The 16,237-nt window shown below is 33.7% G+C and overlaps 1 protein-coding gene across 8 annotated transcripts; it reads left to right on the top strand.

Annotated features, from left to right (window-relative positions):
* Positions 1-403: 403 nt before the first annotated feature.
* Positions 404-14,349, top strand: tor3a (torsin family 3, member A). Of its 8 annotated transcripts, none has more exons than XR_015497320.1 (7): positions 404-679; positions 1,018-1,140; positions 3,594-3,859; positions 6,791-6,966; positions 8,687-8,811; positions 11,191-11,775; positions 13,333-14,349. XR_015497320.1 is itself a non-coding variant. In NM_001128266.1 (6 exons), exons 1-6 carry the CDS (start codon positions 514-516, stop codon positions 11,436-11,438), a joined length of 1,104 nt encoding a protein of 367 aa, NP_001121738.1. In that variant the 5' UTR covers positions 407-513; the 3' UTR covers positions 11,439-12,255. The 8 variants fall into 8 exon arrangements, 1 of the variants encoding a protein (NP_001121738.1); XR_015497322.1 differs by having other exon boundaries at positions 11,191-11,821; positions 13,378-14,349; XR_015497321.1 differs by having other exon boundaries at positions 11,191-11,821; positions 13,370-14,349.
* Positions 14,350-16,237: the final 1,888 nt, after the last annotated feature.

The raw sequence follows: 16,237 nt of genomic DNA, 5'->3' as shown, positions 1-16,237 counted from the left end.
CCTCAAGACCATAAACCATATACATACAAACTACAAATAAATTATATGAAATAAAAGTTTAGCCAAATCTATCTGATAGCCACCCAAATTCAATGTGGGCGTAAAGTGGTTTAAGCAAGCTAATCGGGAAAGTCGTAGTTGACTGTGATTGGTCCTGGCTGCTTAGCGTTGAGAAGAGTAACAATTACCCCGTGGCGTTCACGTTCTAAAAAAACGTATTTTAATATACGTTTTACCGCTATTATTGAAGAATGGCTTGCTATCCGTTAAAAATCAAGGAGAACTTGTTTTTAAAAAAAAATAAAATAAAATCCATTTTACTGACCCAATGCCCGCCCATTTAACCCTTTACAATAACCACTCAGGTTCTACTATTACAATGAAGACTGTGACGTCGCGTTTCAGTTGCGGCCTGTCATCGGTGAGACTCGGATGTGTCTGAATGGACGCTGCAGTTAAATCCTATAGCTCAATGTTACATTTTTTACTAGCTATATATTTCTGTCGGCACCGATGTTTTCCTTGGTAATCGTGTCATCACTCCTGGCTGTTTCGGCTAATGCGGATTTTTTCCAATTCGAAAGCATCTCCAATGTTTCTACCTATTATTTCAATTACCTCTATTGCAATATTTGGGAAGGAGACTGTCAACCACATCAGGATGACGCGACTCAACAAGGTAAATATAAGTAAGATGGATACTGACAGATGGTGATTTCATAAAGATAAAAGGTAATTTTTAATGATATAAACCAATATTGTGTAGAAAACCAGACTCTTGTGTTCATTTTGTTGTAAATTTCAGCCAACGATTAGCATAAAACTGTATTATGATTCTGTGTATGATCATAGCAATACATTAATTATAAATGGATGGTCTTTGTTGTAATATTTTTCAATTGGCTTCAAGTTCAATTGGCTTCACTTATGTTTATTATCCTCATTTGAAATGTTTTCTGTATTTGTAATCGTAATGTAATTTAATGCCGAGTTATGTAACACACATTCTGCTCTCAGTGCCTACTGGGGACATTTGGTCAGGGTTTCCCCAGTACTATACTGGCATACTGACAGCCTGGTACTGCAGCGTGGGTCAGTGCTGCGATTCAGGAGACTGCAGGATCACAAATAACATCACAGGTAAAGCCATCAACATTTATGCATGCTTGCTTTTAAATCAGTATAATCATTTTAGAGTTGTGGAAAGAGGAGATATTTAAAAAAATCTGAACATGTGCTGAAATTATATATATATATATATATATATATATATATATATATATATATATATATATATATATATATATATATATCATATGAAAAACATTTGATCTCCATTTGGTGCCTGTCAAAATGAGTTTAATATAAAACATGCAAAATGCAATTAAAATATATATCGTTTTGAATAACTTTTGTAAAATATTGTTTTAAAATCACAGTGTAAAATATATATTTATGTAAAAAAGAAACCAAAAACTTATTCTAACATACTTAAAAAAAAAAAATATATATATATATATATATATATATATCATAAAAGTGATCATTATTCTATTACTAAATCTATAGTAGGGTTGCACGATACTGTGGAAGTATCATGATACTATGGCTCCAAAATACTGGCAGGTGTCACTGTAGTTTGTAAACGATAGTATCGTCAATAATGTTCTGCCTACAATACATAATGTTTCATGTGGAAAAGTCACTAAATGCTCACACGTTTGTGCAACAATAGTCCATTTTATTTTAATAGTCTATGGTGCCTTCTAAGGTTGCAAAAGTAGTAGCCTGTTGCATATTTTCTGAAGCTTCAGTTCGAATCTGAATCCGTTCATTTCTGCTCCTGTCAATATGATTTATTTGCAACAACATGATAAGACTGAAAGAAAAAAAGACATTAGATGAAAAACCCAAAATAGCAACAGAAAACATTGAAATTTTTTTCACCACTTCATATAGCCTAAGTTTGTTAAAAATGCTCTTTTCGTAACAATTTTCATTTGAAGTAATTTGTATCTTTATTTTAATTTTATTTATTTTTTTTTTTTTGGTACAAATACATTTTATGTGAAGAGACGTGCAAATAATGTTTTCAAAAATAAGGGAATTATTAATTCAATTCAAGTAGGCCTGTTATAACAAATAAAATACAGTATTTCTGACATTTTTCTTTGAGTTATGTTATTTGAGTTATGAATTACAGTATTTCAATGCTACTTGGTGTCATGATACTTCAGCTGGTATAGTATCCTGACATGAATTAATTGTATAACAACAACCCTAATCCATAGAATGTTTTATATCTTTTAATATACAATGATTTTTATAAATAAATCTTTATTTAGATCCCTTAATGAAATACACTGAAATATATTCTATTTGTGATTAATTATTATAACCGTTTATGCACCAAGCACTCTCTGCATTATCTTGTTTACAGTGTCAGAAATATATATATATATATATATATATATATATATATATATATATATATATATATATATATATATATATATATATATATATATATTATACATATATATTATACATACATCACAATTTCATATAATATTTATTAATTTCTCTATATATTCTTTAAATAAAAGTAAGTGTGTATATAGCAAAGTAATTTAGAATTACGTGTTAACTTTTGTGCACTGTTCAAATTTACTACCTATAAATGTTAATCAACATTTATAGGTAGTAGGTAGTTGATTAAATCTGTTAATCAACCTCAGTTCTGATCAAAACTACTTAATGTTTTTTAAAATTACAGGATTTTAACCATTTAATTGCTACGTTCACAAATGATGTCACTGATTTGGTGATAATAAACACACAAAACGACATATTTACAATATAAAAAGTAAATGTTGACTGGATTTTTTGTCTTTTTTTTTTCTTTTTTTTTTAAAGGGTCAATTGTGCCAACTGATGATCAACTGTACAAATGACAAATTTTACCTCTTCCCAATAGGGGAAAACCGCAAACAATCAAAAATGCATGATTGTATGGTGTCATGGTTTTGTAATCAAAACAAATGTGGGTATAATGGAAGTAAATGGGGCAAAAACAGCCACCAATAGAAAACTAGGGAGGAAAAAAAATTGAAATCAATCAAAAAAAGGCAACGTTGTTTCACATGTCCAAGACTGTGATGAAAGGTGAAAAAATAATCCAGTTCACAAATACTTTTCATATTGAAAATACATCATTTTGAGTTTGTGTTTCACCAAATCAGTAGCGTTATTTATAAATTTGGCAATTACGGAGTTAAAATCCAGTAATTTCCTAAGAAATTAGGTAGTTTTTATCAGGACTGAGGTTGATTAACAGATTTGTGCAAAATAACTAGAAGAAAAAAAAATTAGTGTATTGAGGTTTTTTTTTTTATTCTAAGCATTTCTCCAAATTATGTGTCAAAATTTAAGATTTTTCACCAAAACTCATTCTGCTAGCTGAAACAGAAAACATTATGACCATGTTAAGACGCAAAATCACCCCAGAGTGGATGAAAACATCCCCAACAGCACACAAGGGTTAAGTTTTTTTAATTGTGATATTTTACAATAGTGCATTGTTTTATGTTCAGGTTTGGAGCGAGATCTCCAGCTGAAGCTCCACGGGCAGCATCTGGCCCAGTCTGTGGTTCTGAAAGCGATTCAAGGCTTCATCAAAAACCCTGAGTCCAACAAACCTCTGACTCTGTCCTTTCACGGCTGGTCTGGGACAGGCAAGAACTTTGTGGCCCGGATAGTAGCGGACAACCTGTACCGGGACGGTATAAAGAGCGAATGTGTGCGTTTGTTCATTGCCCCATTCCACTTCCCTCACGCGAGGTTGGTGGACGTGTACAAGGTGAGCAAAGTTTCATCGCTTGACATCCACATCACAGGTCAACCGCTCTCATTCAATAGTCCACTGTTGATTTAATCCACCGTTTACAGACACATTTGTAGTCTTTAATTTCATTATATTCTTAACCACAAATGTAATGTTTTGCTAGTTATGTCGTTATTCAAGCATTTGGATATATTTAGATTAAAAAAACAACTGCAATGCAGTGCAGTCCGCTTAGGCAGAGGTCCAATACAATCATTATTTGGGTTTCTGGGGAACATTATGCAATTCAACCTTGATATAACTAGATAGTTCAACACCTGATTCAGCGAACATAGTACAACTGATTGTTTCCTGCTCGAAATTTTGAAATCTGCACATATAGTGCCCACGATAAAGGAGTACAACCGTCTGTGCACATTCTATGGAGATGTATCCATTTCTCAGTGAATAAGGACAATATATTGTCACTTTAGAATTACGAGGTTCTATCTGACATTTTCGTCAAAATTGAGTTATTGACATATTCTTATTAAATGACAACTTATTTACATTATGGGGTGTTTTTTTTAATAAGTTGTTTATATTTGAAGACATTTTATTTAAAAACAAATGTTTCACACATACTGTTATCTATATGGAATGCAAAAACTTTAAAGCTCAATATCTCAAAATCCTTCAGAACGCAGATAGAACCTTATAATTCTAAGGTGACATTGCTGCATTTTTACAAAATGGTTTAATTACACATTTATATTCAATAACGTAAGAGTGGTGTCACCTAACTTTAAGATAATGGAAAAATACATACATTTAAATGGGGTAATGCAAAGAATAATCGCAGCCTAACACAAATTCAGTTAACTTAATTATTTGTGTACCAATGATTTTTGAATATTCTCTCCAAAATATTTAAAGGGGAGTTCATCCAAAAATGAACATTTACTCACCCTCAAGTGGTTTAAACCTTTATGAGTTTCTTTATTCTGTTAAATGCAACAGAAGAAAGTCAAAACATTTTGGAGCAAGTGAAGGGTGAGTAAAGACAGAAGTTTTCGTTTTGGGTGAACTATCTCTTAAATTAGGGTGTACTCATTTTTTGCACAGTGATCTTAAATTATTTTGTTTCTCTGGTTCCAGCTTTGATTGATCTCATGTAAAACCAATAAATCAGATTTGCATGAATATCTCATTAGCTGCATTTGCATCACCCAGTGTTAAAGGGATAGTTCACACAAAACTGAAAATTTACTTATTAATATTTATTATAATATTTTGAAGAATGTTAAAAACCGGTAACCATTGACGTCTACAGTAGCAAAAATGCAATCTAACTTCATGCGCAAAACTGGAATATTGAATAAAAGACGTGCGAATAAACCAGCGTTTCCATCCAATGAGTCAAAGCGAACAAAATCGTAACTTCCTGATTAACTGGTGCCAAATATCAACAGTAAAAACAGAATTTACTGTGGTAAGAAAAGCTGCGTGAATCTTTTCTTCAGTTAATAAATGACCTGCACCTCAGAAGGCAATTCTGACACGCAGTGAGCGCGTGGTGGCGTTTGAAATAGTTACAAAATTTTCAGTAAAAAGAGACAATCTTCAGTTTGGGATGAACTATCCATTTAATGTGCATTTTGAAGTATTGCATAGGAAACAAAAATGGCTCTTTTTAATTGCTTAATTTGCAAAAATATTTACGCTCCCTTTTTTTTTTTTTTTACAAAAGTATGATTAATGTAAATAATGGGAGACGAAAGATCGTTTGCTAAAAAAACGTATTTTACCCACATGACTAATCAGCTGCCTCCATTATGCTTGCATTGTTTACTGCTCTTGGTTACTTGGTTACCAGTACTACAGTCGGCTGCTCTAACAACTTGATGGAAATGCTCCTAATTCGTATTTGGGATTTTTTCTTTCTTTCTTTGCTGACTTTGAAGAGATTCTCTTTAGTTATAAATCTAAAATCAAACAAAAAGTGCTTCAGGGGTAATTAATGTCATGATGCTCTTTGGATAAGGGATTCGTAAAGACATACAACAAAATCATAAGCCCAAGGCACTCAAAAATATAAAGCCTTTATTAACATGGATATTGTTTTTAAAAACCTGTTTTATTTAAATAATAGCCGTGATAATAATGACTTTTTTAAGTTCACCATCTACAAAACCAGTTTTATCATATCATTTCTTGCTGGGTTCCAGGACATGTTGGGCTTTCAGGAAATGAGCGAGCAGATGCAGCTGCTAAGGACTCTTTAAAGCAAGTGGTGCACAAATGTTCAATTCCTCCTTCATAGATGAGACCTTTTATCAACGTTTACATTTTAAATAAGTGGCAAGAGAAGTGGGATGCATTGGAAAATAATAAATTGTATGAAATCCAACCTGAAATCTCAAGACTAGATTTGTTCAAGTGATTTTCACCAGATGTCGTATTGGACATACAAGATTAACCCATGCCTTTTCACTTAAACATGAAGACTGCACTCAATACCCTGATTTTAATGATTCCAGAAGAATTTTTTATGAAATGAACTCTCTTAAGGACATTTTTAACAAAGTGACACTAGGGAAAATGTTATAATTCTTATCACGTATTAACGCTAAAAATCTTATTTAATTCATTTGTTAGTGTTTTTAATTGTATATTTATTATTGAAATGTTCTTGCCATGAAAATAGCCCTGGCTGCTGACATGCCATTAAATAATACTTTACATTACATTAATAAAGGCTTTTTACCTTTTTCACTTGCCTTTTAAGTGCCTTGGACTTATATTTTTGTTGCTTAAGACTCTCTTTAGGTTAGAATGGAAACCTGGTTATTGTATATCACCTCACAGAACGTATTAAGTGCAAAGAGAGATGTTTCTCTGAGAAATCTGTTGTGAATGTGTTGCTGAATTCTGAACGTCACCGTTAGTGTTTGTATTTGTGAACAGGGCCAGCTGAGAGAAGCCATACGAGACATGGTTCTACGCTGCCCACAGACTCTCTTTATCTTCGACGAGGCCGAAAAACTTCATCCGGGACTCATCGACGCCATAAAGCCCTACATGGACCACTACGATAATGTGGATGGGGTCAGCTATAGGAGAGCCATATTTCTGTTCTTAAGGTTGGTATGTTTTTTTTTTTTTTGTTAGTTTTTTTAGTGGTGGTTGTACAGTGTAACCTTATTAACTATTTTTTTTGTTTCTGCAAGGGGTATGAACTGTAGATATATATATGATGCAAAGATGAAAAGGGATTTTAAGCATTAAAACAAGAATATAATAACGTGTATCCTGTGTAATATATATATTTTTATGAGCAAAAATTCATTAATTTGTCAGTGTTTAATTAATTTAGAATGTAATCATTTGTTTAGATCACTTAAATATTTTGTATAAATATATATACAATAAATATATATACTATATATATACTATATTGAAGTCAGATATATATCGTAATTATTCTGTTTTACGGAGAGAAGACCCATTTCTAAACATAATAGTTTTAATAACTCATTTCTAATAACGGATTTATTTTATCTTTGCCATGATGACAGTAAATAATATTTGACTAGATATTCTTCAAGACACTTCTACATAACTTAAAGTGACATTTAAAGGCTTAACTGAGTTAATAAGGTTACCTAGACAAGTTATGGTAATTAGGTAAGTTATTGTATAATGATGGTTTATTCTGTAGACTATTGGAAAAAAACTGCCTAAAGGAGCTAATAATTTTGTCCTTAAAATGGTAATTAAAAATAATAACTGCTTTTATTCTAGCAGAAATAAAACTGTTAAGACTTTCTCCAGAAGAAAAAATATTATCAGACATACTGTGAAAGTTTCTTTGCTCTGTTAAACATAATTTAGGAAATATTCAAAAAAGAAAATAAAATTTAAAGGAGGGCTAATAATTCTGACTTCAACTGTATAAAATAGTACCAGTCAGAATAAATGCTGTTTCCATTTCACTTGAATTTTTATGTAATGCTGAATGACAGTAAAAAATTATTCCACAAGTATTTTGGTATTTTACTTACACTTAAAAAAAGTTAAGCATCAAAACAGCTTTATGTCTATGTAAAATTGTTATGATCAATTGTATTTAAAGCTGACTCAAAAATGGAATTTCTTGTCTGCGATGTTTGTATGTATTAAACACATCCATAACATAACCGTTCAATTATTAATTTAATATTTACACATTTAATTTAACATCACTTTAAATTTAAACGTTTACGGTCCTATTTAGATCATTGTAATGCTTGAATTACCTACTAAATACATATGTATATGAAGTGTTCTATAAAGATTAGAACATCTTACAGTTTTATTCTGCTTTTCATTAAATAAGTGCACCATTAATGACTAGAAGAGACTTTTAAAATCTATAGCTCTTGAGTTAGAGCATTATAAATGATGAATGTAATGTGTATTTATATAGCGCATAAATATTGTGTATGGCCATACACCCAAAGCGCTTCACAATCATGTGAGGGGGGTCTCCTCAAGTGTCCACTTGGATGATGTGACGACGGCAGCCACAGGACAATGGCGCTAGTGCGCTCACCACACACCAGCTATAGGTGGAGAGACAGTGATGCAGCCAATTCGGTGGATGGTAATGATTGGGAGGCCATGATGGTTAAGGGCCGATGGAGAGAATTTGGCCAGGACACTGGGGTTACACCTCTACTCTTTACGAGAAGTGACATGGGATTTTTAATGACTGCAGAAAGTCAGGACCTTGGTTTAACGTCTCATAGGAAAGACGGATTCGTTGAATTCAAGTCAAGAATTCGTAGCCAACGTATGCTTTTTTTTAATGTCATGTTTCAGCAATATCGGTGGTGGTGCCATCAATGAGGTGGCGCTAGATTTCTGGCACTCAGGACAGAACAGGGAAGATATTGGCATGGAGGACCTGGAACATCTTCTGCGTGCTGAAGCCATGGAGGCAGAAGGTGCACAGTCAAACACGTCATAACACAACTTTTACATGTTACATGCTAAATGTCCTTTTTACATGGCTCACTAAAGAATGCTTCATTCTTTTCTTTTCTTTTTTATTAATTTTACTAATGATTTACTAATCATTTTTAAATAGTACAAACAAATATAATCAGACAAACAAACAAACAAACCACCCCTGAACGCTGCAAATTAAATAAAAATTGACAAATGTATGTTTAAAAAATTAAAATAATAATAATAGAATAATCAAGACAAACCAAAGGAAGCCAGAATTCACTCAAATAAACATTTCAGAGTTTATGTAGAAAGGATTGGAGACATTCCCAAAGTCTCCTGAATTTGTACTGTTTGTGGTTGAGGTCAGAGGTTAATTTTTCCAAAGGAAGAAAAACTGACAACTGAGAAATCCACATGGAAATAGTTGGAATTTGGGAAGTAGACCATTTTAGTAATATACATTTCTTAGCTATAAATGTAAGAGTTGTAAACGGAGGTATGATCTCTGAGTCAAAAAAAAGTCTTCAGGAATGTCATTTAACAAAATGAAAGGGGAAAAAATCAAACGTTTTCCCACTTGTCTCCTGGATTGCAGAATGAACCCCTCTCCAAAATGGTTGGATGTGAACATTGGACCAAAATACATGAAAAAAATGTGCCCTTACAAGTTTTGCACTTAAAAACAGAGGTTGGAACAAGCTGGAGACATTTTATGCAGACAAACAGGTGTAAAATAAATTCTGTGTAAAAACTTACAATTTTGTTCATGTATGGAATTTGAGGTGCATTTTGGAAAAGTACCATCAAAGATCTTGAACCAGTCTTCATGATTAAACAGAACTCCTCCTAGGTCCCATTTCCAAAGTGGTTTCAAGAAACCATAAACTGAGGAATCAGAGTAAACTAATAAAGCATAGAATTTAGAAACACGCGCTTTAAAAGGAATGCTTAATTCTGATTGCTCAATTTTGACTACCTAGGGTTATTCCTAGATAACAACCATTGAAAGTAATAACACGGCTCATCTAAGTACTTCAAGCTACTTGACCATTAATTCAAATGCATATTTACAGTATATGCTTATATGTCACGCCTCTTTTCTTGACTGTTTAATAATTAGTAGGTTAGTGTATGCTCCATTCAGCATTTGTATAAGTCAACTTTACTTTTATTTAATAGTTGATACATTATTACAGCTCAGATCATCTTTTGTGTCTGGTGTAGTTTTGTGGTAGCCGTGTAAAAATGTGCATCTAGGTGGTTGTTTACTTAGAATAAAGCCTTTCAGTCTTATTAAAATCAGCCCACTTTGTGTCAGGCATCTGATCATCCTATTTTGCTTTATTTTTTGGGAAAAACTAACTGCATAAATGTACATCATTATCCATTGCATAAGATCGTAGTTCATTTTTTCACAGTTCTTTTAGTGGCTATTACTTAATCTTATACTTAATCACACTCAAAGTTGCTGTGTATCTTCTCTGTTTTTACAGCTTTATACAGTACTGTGCAAAGGTTTTAGGCCAACCTTAAATCTGTTGCTTTACTGATAATATAATGGATATATAATTGACCACAAAACCAGTCATAAGCGTAAATTTTTGTCAATTTTCTTTTTAAATTGAGATTCATACAAGGTGAATAAACTATCTTTCAGTTGATGTTTGTTTTGTTTGGATAGGATTTTGGTTAGAGGTTGAATTATTTTGGTTTAATTGTTTAAGACATGTGAAAGGCAATGTTGGAGAGAGGCTGTTTGTCCTGGTTTGAGTTGCATTTCTACCAGTGTTGTTAGCAATAGTGTCTGAATTTATGGAATTGTGAATGTTGAAAAGTACAGATAGGTTTTAGTCCATTATGCCATGCCAAAAGACTTCAGTGGTAATAGTTTTCAATTTTTTTGCATGATAATGATTTGCTTGTTGCGGTGAAATCCAATTTGGAGAAAGAAAACAGCTGATGAAATGTCCTCCACAGGGTCCAGACCTGAATATTATAGAGACAGTATGAGATCACCTGGACAGAAAAAGAAAGATATGACACTTTAAACCTAAAGAAGAACTCTAGAAAGAGCTACATGAAGCCTGATATTAAAACATTATTTCAGAACATGTAAGGACAATTAGAACAATACAGTTTAAGTTGTTCTGGGTGCCAAGGAAAATCACAAAATAACACAGACTTTTTTTTTTTTGTTGTTGTTGTTTTTTCTACATATTTCCTATATTTTCTGTTTGTTTTTAATAAAGGAACTGATTGATTATAAATTATGCAAAAGTCTCAGGCCAACAAAGCTGGTATAGTGGATTTTTGCACAGTATGTCTGTTTTAATCCGTGATATTCCTCACTAAGCATCTGTTCACCTTTGCAGGAGGTTTTGCACAGAGCGAGCTGATGTCAGGCCATCTGATTGACTTCTTTGTACCGTTCTTGCCGCTGGAGTACCGTCACGTGAAGCTGTGTGCCCACGACGCGTATGCAGCTCGTGGCCTTCAGCCGGATGAGGGAACGCTGGACGAAGTGGCCAAAGCCATGCTGTATGTGCCTAAAGAGGAGAAACTCTTCTCTGCACAAGGCTGCAAATCCATCCCCCAAAGAATCAACTTCTTTCTACCGTAATGGCATTAAAGAAACACACAACAACACACTTGAATGCAGCAGAAATGACTGCTGATGACTGAAATGCACATCCTACAACATTGACAATGCAAGCAAAACAAAAAAGTGGAGTTTCGACTCTGTACCGTACACTCTTGACAGAAACAGAGGGGCTTGTTCTTCGCAAACTCTTCTGTAATTATATTTTTAGGAACTTTTTATCTACACTACAGTTTACATGCATTGAGTGTACTTAAGCAGCAAAACCTCTTTAAAAATTGTGCATTTACAGTGATGTACTTGAAGTGGAGCCCTAGCAGCCATTGACACAACATTATATTTGTGTTTTACTTTTAAAGTTGATGGAATTGATTTTTGCAACCATACATGATATCTATTTCTGAGTTAAACCGGATGTTCTAGATCATAGGTCTCAAACTGGATTCCTAGAGAGCCGCAGCTCTGCACAGTTTAGTTCCAGTTCAACACACTTACTTGTAGGTTTCAAACAAGCCTGAAGGACTCAATTAGTTTAATTAGGGTTAAAGCTAAACTTTGCAGAGCTCTGGCCCTCCAGGAACTGCATTTGACCATGTTCTAGAACATAGGGCTGCGTCCGAAACCGCATACTTCCATACTGTACAGTACGCTAAAATCAGTATGCGAGCCGAGAAGTATGTCCCAATTCATAAGTACCCGGATGATTACTACTTCTGGCGAGATTCAAAAGTGCACATCCCATGCACACTACTCTATCCCATGATGCTCCGTGAGTGAATTCATGAATAGGAGTGAAGTGACGCAACTGACGCAGGTAGGTCACGTGACCATGACAAAATGGCGGATGTAGTACGTCCAAATTCCATTCATACTGTGTAGAACGTACTTTTCTAATGCCCGAGTAGTACGTTTAAATTTAAATGCAGTACCTAGTGAGTAGTAGGCAGTTTCGGACGCAGCCTAGGTCTCAAACTAGATTCCTGGAGGGTTGCAGCTCTGCAGTTTGCTCCAACCCTAATAAAACACCGCTGATCCTTCTTTGGATTTTATTTGCGGTTGGCAACCAAACTTGAAGCTACATTACTGCCACCAACTGGAGTATGGAACTGGTTGAATAATGACTGAATTGTAAAATAGAGGGAAAGAGGGAGGACAAGAAAAAAAACAAAATGTGATAGTATATTCTTTAAATCAGTGTTTCTCAATTGATGGGTCGCGATTATTTCTATAATTTGATACATTTTGCTAAATGACAGCAGTAAAATATTGTTTATTTGTAAGTATTGGTGATTTTCTTATGATTTATCTGTCACTTGTTGTGTATGTTAACAAGTAAATACAAATGAATTATAATTTCTAAAATTATATTATAGTTCCTAAACATTTGGGTCGCGGTTGATGACCATGTAAAAATGTGGGTCCCATGGCCAAACCAGTTGAGAACCACTGCTTTAGATTATATTGTCTATATTTTTTCTCTAACTGGGTTTCTTCAACAAATTTACTTATATCATTAAAAACCTTACTAAACGTTTTCCCTAATAGAACTGACAATGTGAAATCATGATGTTTGTTCTTATTCATTGATTGAATGAGATCATATCGTTCTTTATTATATTTACTGCAGTAGGTTAATACGTTCTATTGTTTCTTGTTGGTAACAGTGTATACATTTTCTAGTTGGGTGTTTCCCTTTTTTATGTAAAGTATGGTTGAGTCCAGTGTGTCCTATTCTCATCCGAGTTATAATACTTCCATCCGTACAATTTCTGTTCTCCCTCCTCCCAGCACAGACTTGGTTATGTATAATATTAAGATGTCTGCCTATTTCAATGTAGACAGCTGATCCAAATTATCAAGGTGTTTACAATAGTCTTGAACACCTTGATTTGTTGGATCAGCAGTGTTTTATTAGGGTTGGAGCAATACTGTGCAGAGCTGCGGCCCTCCAGGAATCCAGTTTGAGACCTATCTAGAAGAACATAGAAATCGACTGGATCTGCTAGGCTTTCCATGTTAGTATATTGTTGCGAATGCATTTTTTTTCACAACTGAAAGACCATTTTAAGTTATTGCGTGTCTCTGCATTTTATGTTCACCTATAATATTCTTTGAAGTTGCTGTTTAAAAACTTTTGGTTCATTTTGGCATTTGTCAGTAGTCATCGTCTGCATTAATGACCACATTTCATAAAAATCTTGTTTGATATATGTATACTTTGTGTGTATTGTTGCTTTTTTTTAAATACTGGCACACAACAGGTTAAATGTTGCTTTGTGTTTTTCATTGATGTTTGTATTTTGAACACATTCTGATTTGAAAATGTATATGCTGGTAGAAAAACTGAGAGTGGTAAGCCTGACAAATGTAAGACTGAAGGAATCGTTATACATTAAATATGATGCGTAATGTAATGCACATTATCATATGAACACATTTTTCTTTAGTTAGAGGATTTATCACATTAACCTTCATTGTCAAACATCTTTAGTCATTTCTTATAAGTAAAACTATTTTTTTTATTTGTTTTTAACACCACAGTGTTACTTTTAACAGTTTAAGATGTGCTTGAACAACTAAAGGTCAGTGTTTGATCTTTATTTTTATGTCACCAGCCAAATATATATACTTTTTTTAAAGGTTTTATAATTTCAGACAAGTAACACTAAATGATGTTGGACATTTAGCTGCTTGTCTACAGCATTTCAGCTAAGGGTTTGGCCTACAGTTTTATCTGTTATTTTTGGCTGACAAGCTAAAATTCTACATTACTATTTTCAATTACGAACACAGACACCAGGGGGAAATGCTCAAATGATCCTGTTATTTGTCTTCAAAGAATGAAAGAAATGTTAAATATGCCAAACTTTCAATACTTGTTCTATATTGAGTTTAACATCTTGCTCAGTTTAATAAATTACAGTGGAATAAATCACCTGTGTAATCTTGCTCTTGACAGTAAATTACGAGCCTGTTATTTTGATCAGTAGATACATGTAAACTAATCGGCTTAAACTAGCATATATTCATTAATTTATTTTATTTTCGGCTTAGTCCCTTTATTAACCTGGGGTTGCCACAGCGGAATGAACCGCCAACTTATCCAGCAAATGTTTTATGCAGCGGATGCCCTTCCAGCCGCAACCCTTCAATGGGAAACTAGCATATATTACTTTATTGTCCACTTATTAAAATTTATCTTTGGTTTCACCTCACAACCACATCAGCGTTCACATTACACACATATAAAACAGGCAACACAAATACTTTCAATGTCATCACATTAAATACTCAATGAAAACCCTATTCGTACTTAAAACCCAGTAACATTCTAATGGCAGTCGGCACAAAGGACATTTGATACACAATTTTTTTTTACTTTAGGTTGCCTAAAACATCTTTTTAATGGCAAGAGCTGAAATTTCATATGTAAAGAATGGGAACAATCTTCAATGACACGTGCATTTCTGTTTATTTCTGATTAAATAAGTTGTATCTAGTTGTCTTTGTGCTTTACCTACAGTTGCACTGGTAATTTGGGATTTACTACTCGACACAGCTTTTGCTTAACTGGCAACAGTCCATACAATTATGTTAAAACTCACAACACTTTCAACCAAATTCTTGTATACCATATACAGAATATCTTGACTCACTCCAAATTTTTGTAACCTCCTAAAGAGATAACCTCATTGCTTTTTTTTAACAAATCACTCAACATTTGCAGCAAATGTCAATCCACTATCAATAAATGTTTCTAAATAATCAAAACTTTCACCTGTCTCCATTTTATGCTCCTCAAGGACCAGAGGTTTCAACCCTTGAGTAAGAACTAGTTTATTTCTGCTAATTATCAGTCAATATTTTTTGATAAATATTATAATTATTAAGTCAACCGGCCAACAAGTGCCACATCATCTGCGTATTTAAATAACTTAAAACCTAAATCCTGGATCTTAAGTTCATTTGTGTAAAGAGAAAGAAGTAAGGGTGATAAAATGCTTCCTTGTGGAACTCTTGTATTTACAATAATTGTTTAAGACACCATATCGTTAACATATTAATCCATATTCATGATGATAGATTCTTATATTTAAATTGAATTGTCATATTCTCCAAAAACAAGTGTTATAGGTGAATTGGGTAAGCTAAATTGTCTGTAGTGTGTGCGAATGAGAGTTTCCCAATGATGGGTTGCAGGTAAAAGCATCTTGCTAAAAGGAGTAAACAGTTTACACATTGAATAAAGAGCTCAAAATATAATGTTAGCACTGTCGCCTCAGCAAGAAGGTCGGTGGTTTGAGCACCGGCTGGGTTAGTTACCATTTTTGTTTTCATATTGATTGTCTTCTGGGTGCTCAGGTTTCTTCCACCTTAGGTGGAGTGAATTGAATAACTTAAATTGGCCGTAGTGTAGGCCTATGTGTGTGAATGTGAGAGTGTGAATATGAAAATGTATGAGTATTTCCCAATGCTGGGTTGTGACTGAAAGGGCGGCTACTGCGTAAAACATGCTGGATAAGTTGACGGTTCATTCCGCTGTGGCAACCCCGGATTAATAAAGGGACTGAAAAGCTGAAAAGCTGAAGAAAATTAATGATTCATTTACATAACTTGCTAAAACGAGTGAACAGTTTACACAACGAACCAATAGCTCAAAATGTAACATTCTGTCGTCTCACGGCAAAAAGGTTGCTGGTTCGAGCTCCATCTGGGTTAGTTGTTGTTTCTATTTTCGCATGGGTTTCCTTTGGGTGCTCAGTTTTCCCCAACTATTGGTGAGGTAAATTGAATAAGATAAATTGGCCATATAGTGTATA

The sequence above is a fragment of the Danio rerio genome, chromosome 8, assembly GCF_052040795.2.
Source record: "Danio rerio strain M-AB ecotype USA chromosome 8, GRCz13ab, whole genome shotgun sequence".
NCBI lineage: Eukaryota > Metazoa > Chordata > Actinopteri > Cypriniformes > Danionidae > Danio > Danio rerio.
This window is presented reverse-complemented; position numbering and strand designations above follow the sequence as displayed.

Bases quoted from the DNA above. Each gene is read 5' to 3' on its own strand.
- tor3a (NM_001128266.1), top strand. From the start codon at position 514: ATGTTTTCCTTGGTAATCGTGTCATCACTCCTGGCTGTTTCGGCTAAT. The intron at 680-1,017 runs GTAAATATAAGT...TTCTGCTCTCAG, and splicing joins GGATGACGCGACTCAACAAG to TGCCTACTGGGGACATTTGG. The intron at 3,860-6,790 runs GTGAGCAAAGTT...ATTTGTGAACAG, and splicing joins GGTTGGTGGACGTGTACAAG to GGCCAGCTGAGAGAAGCCAT.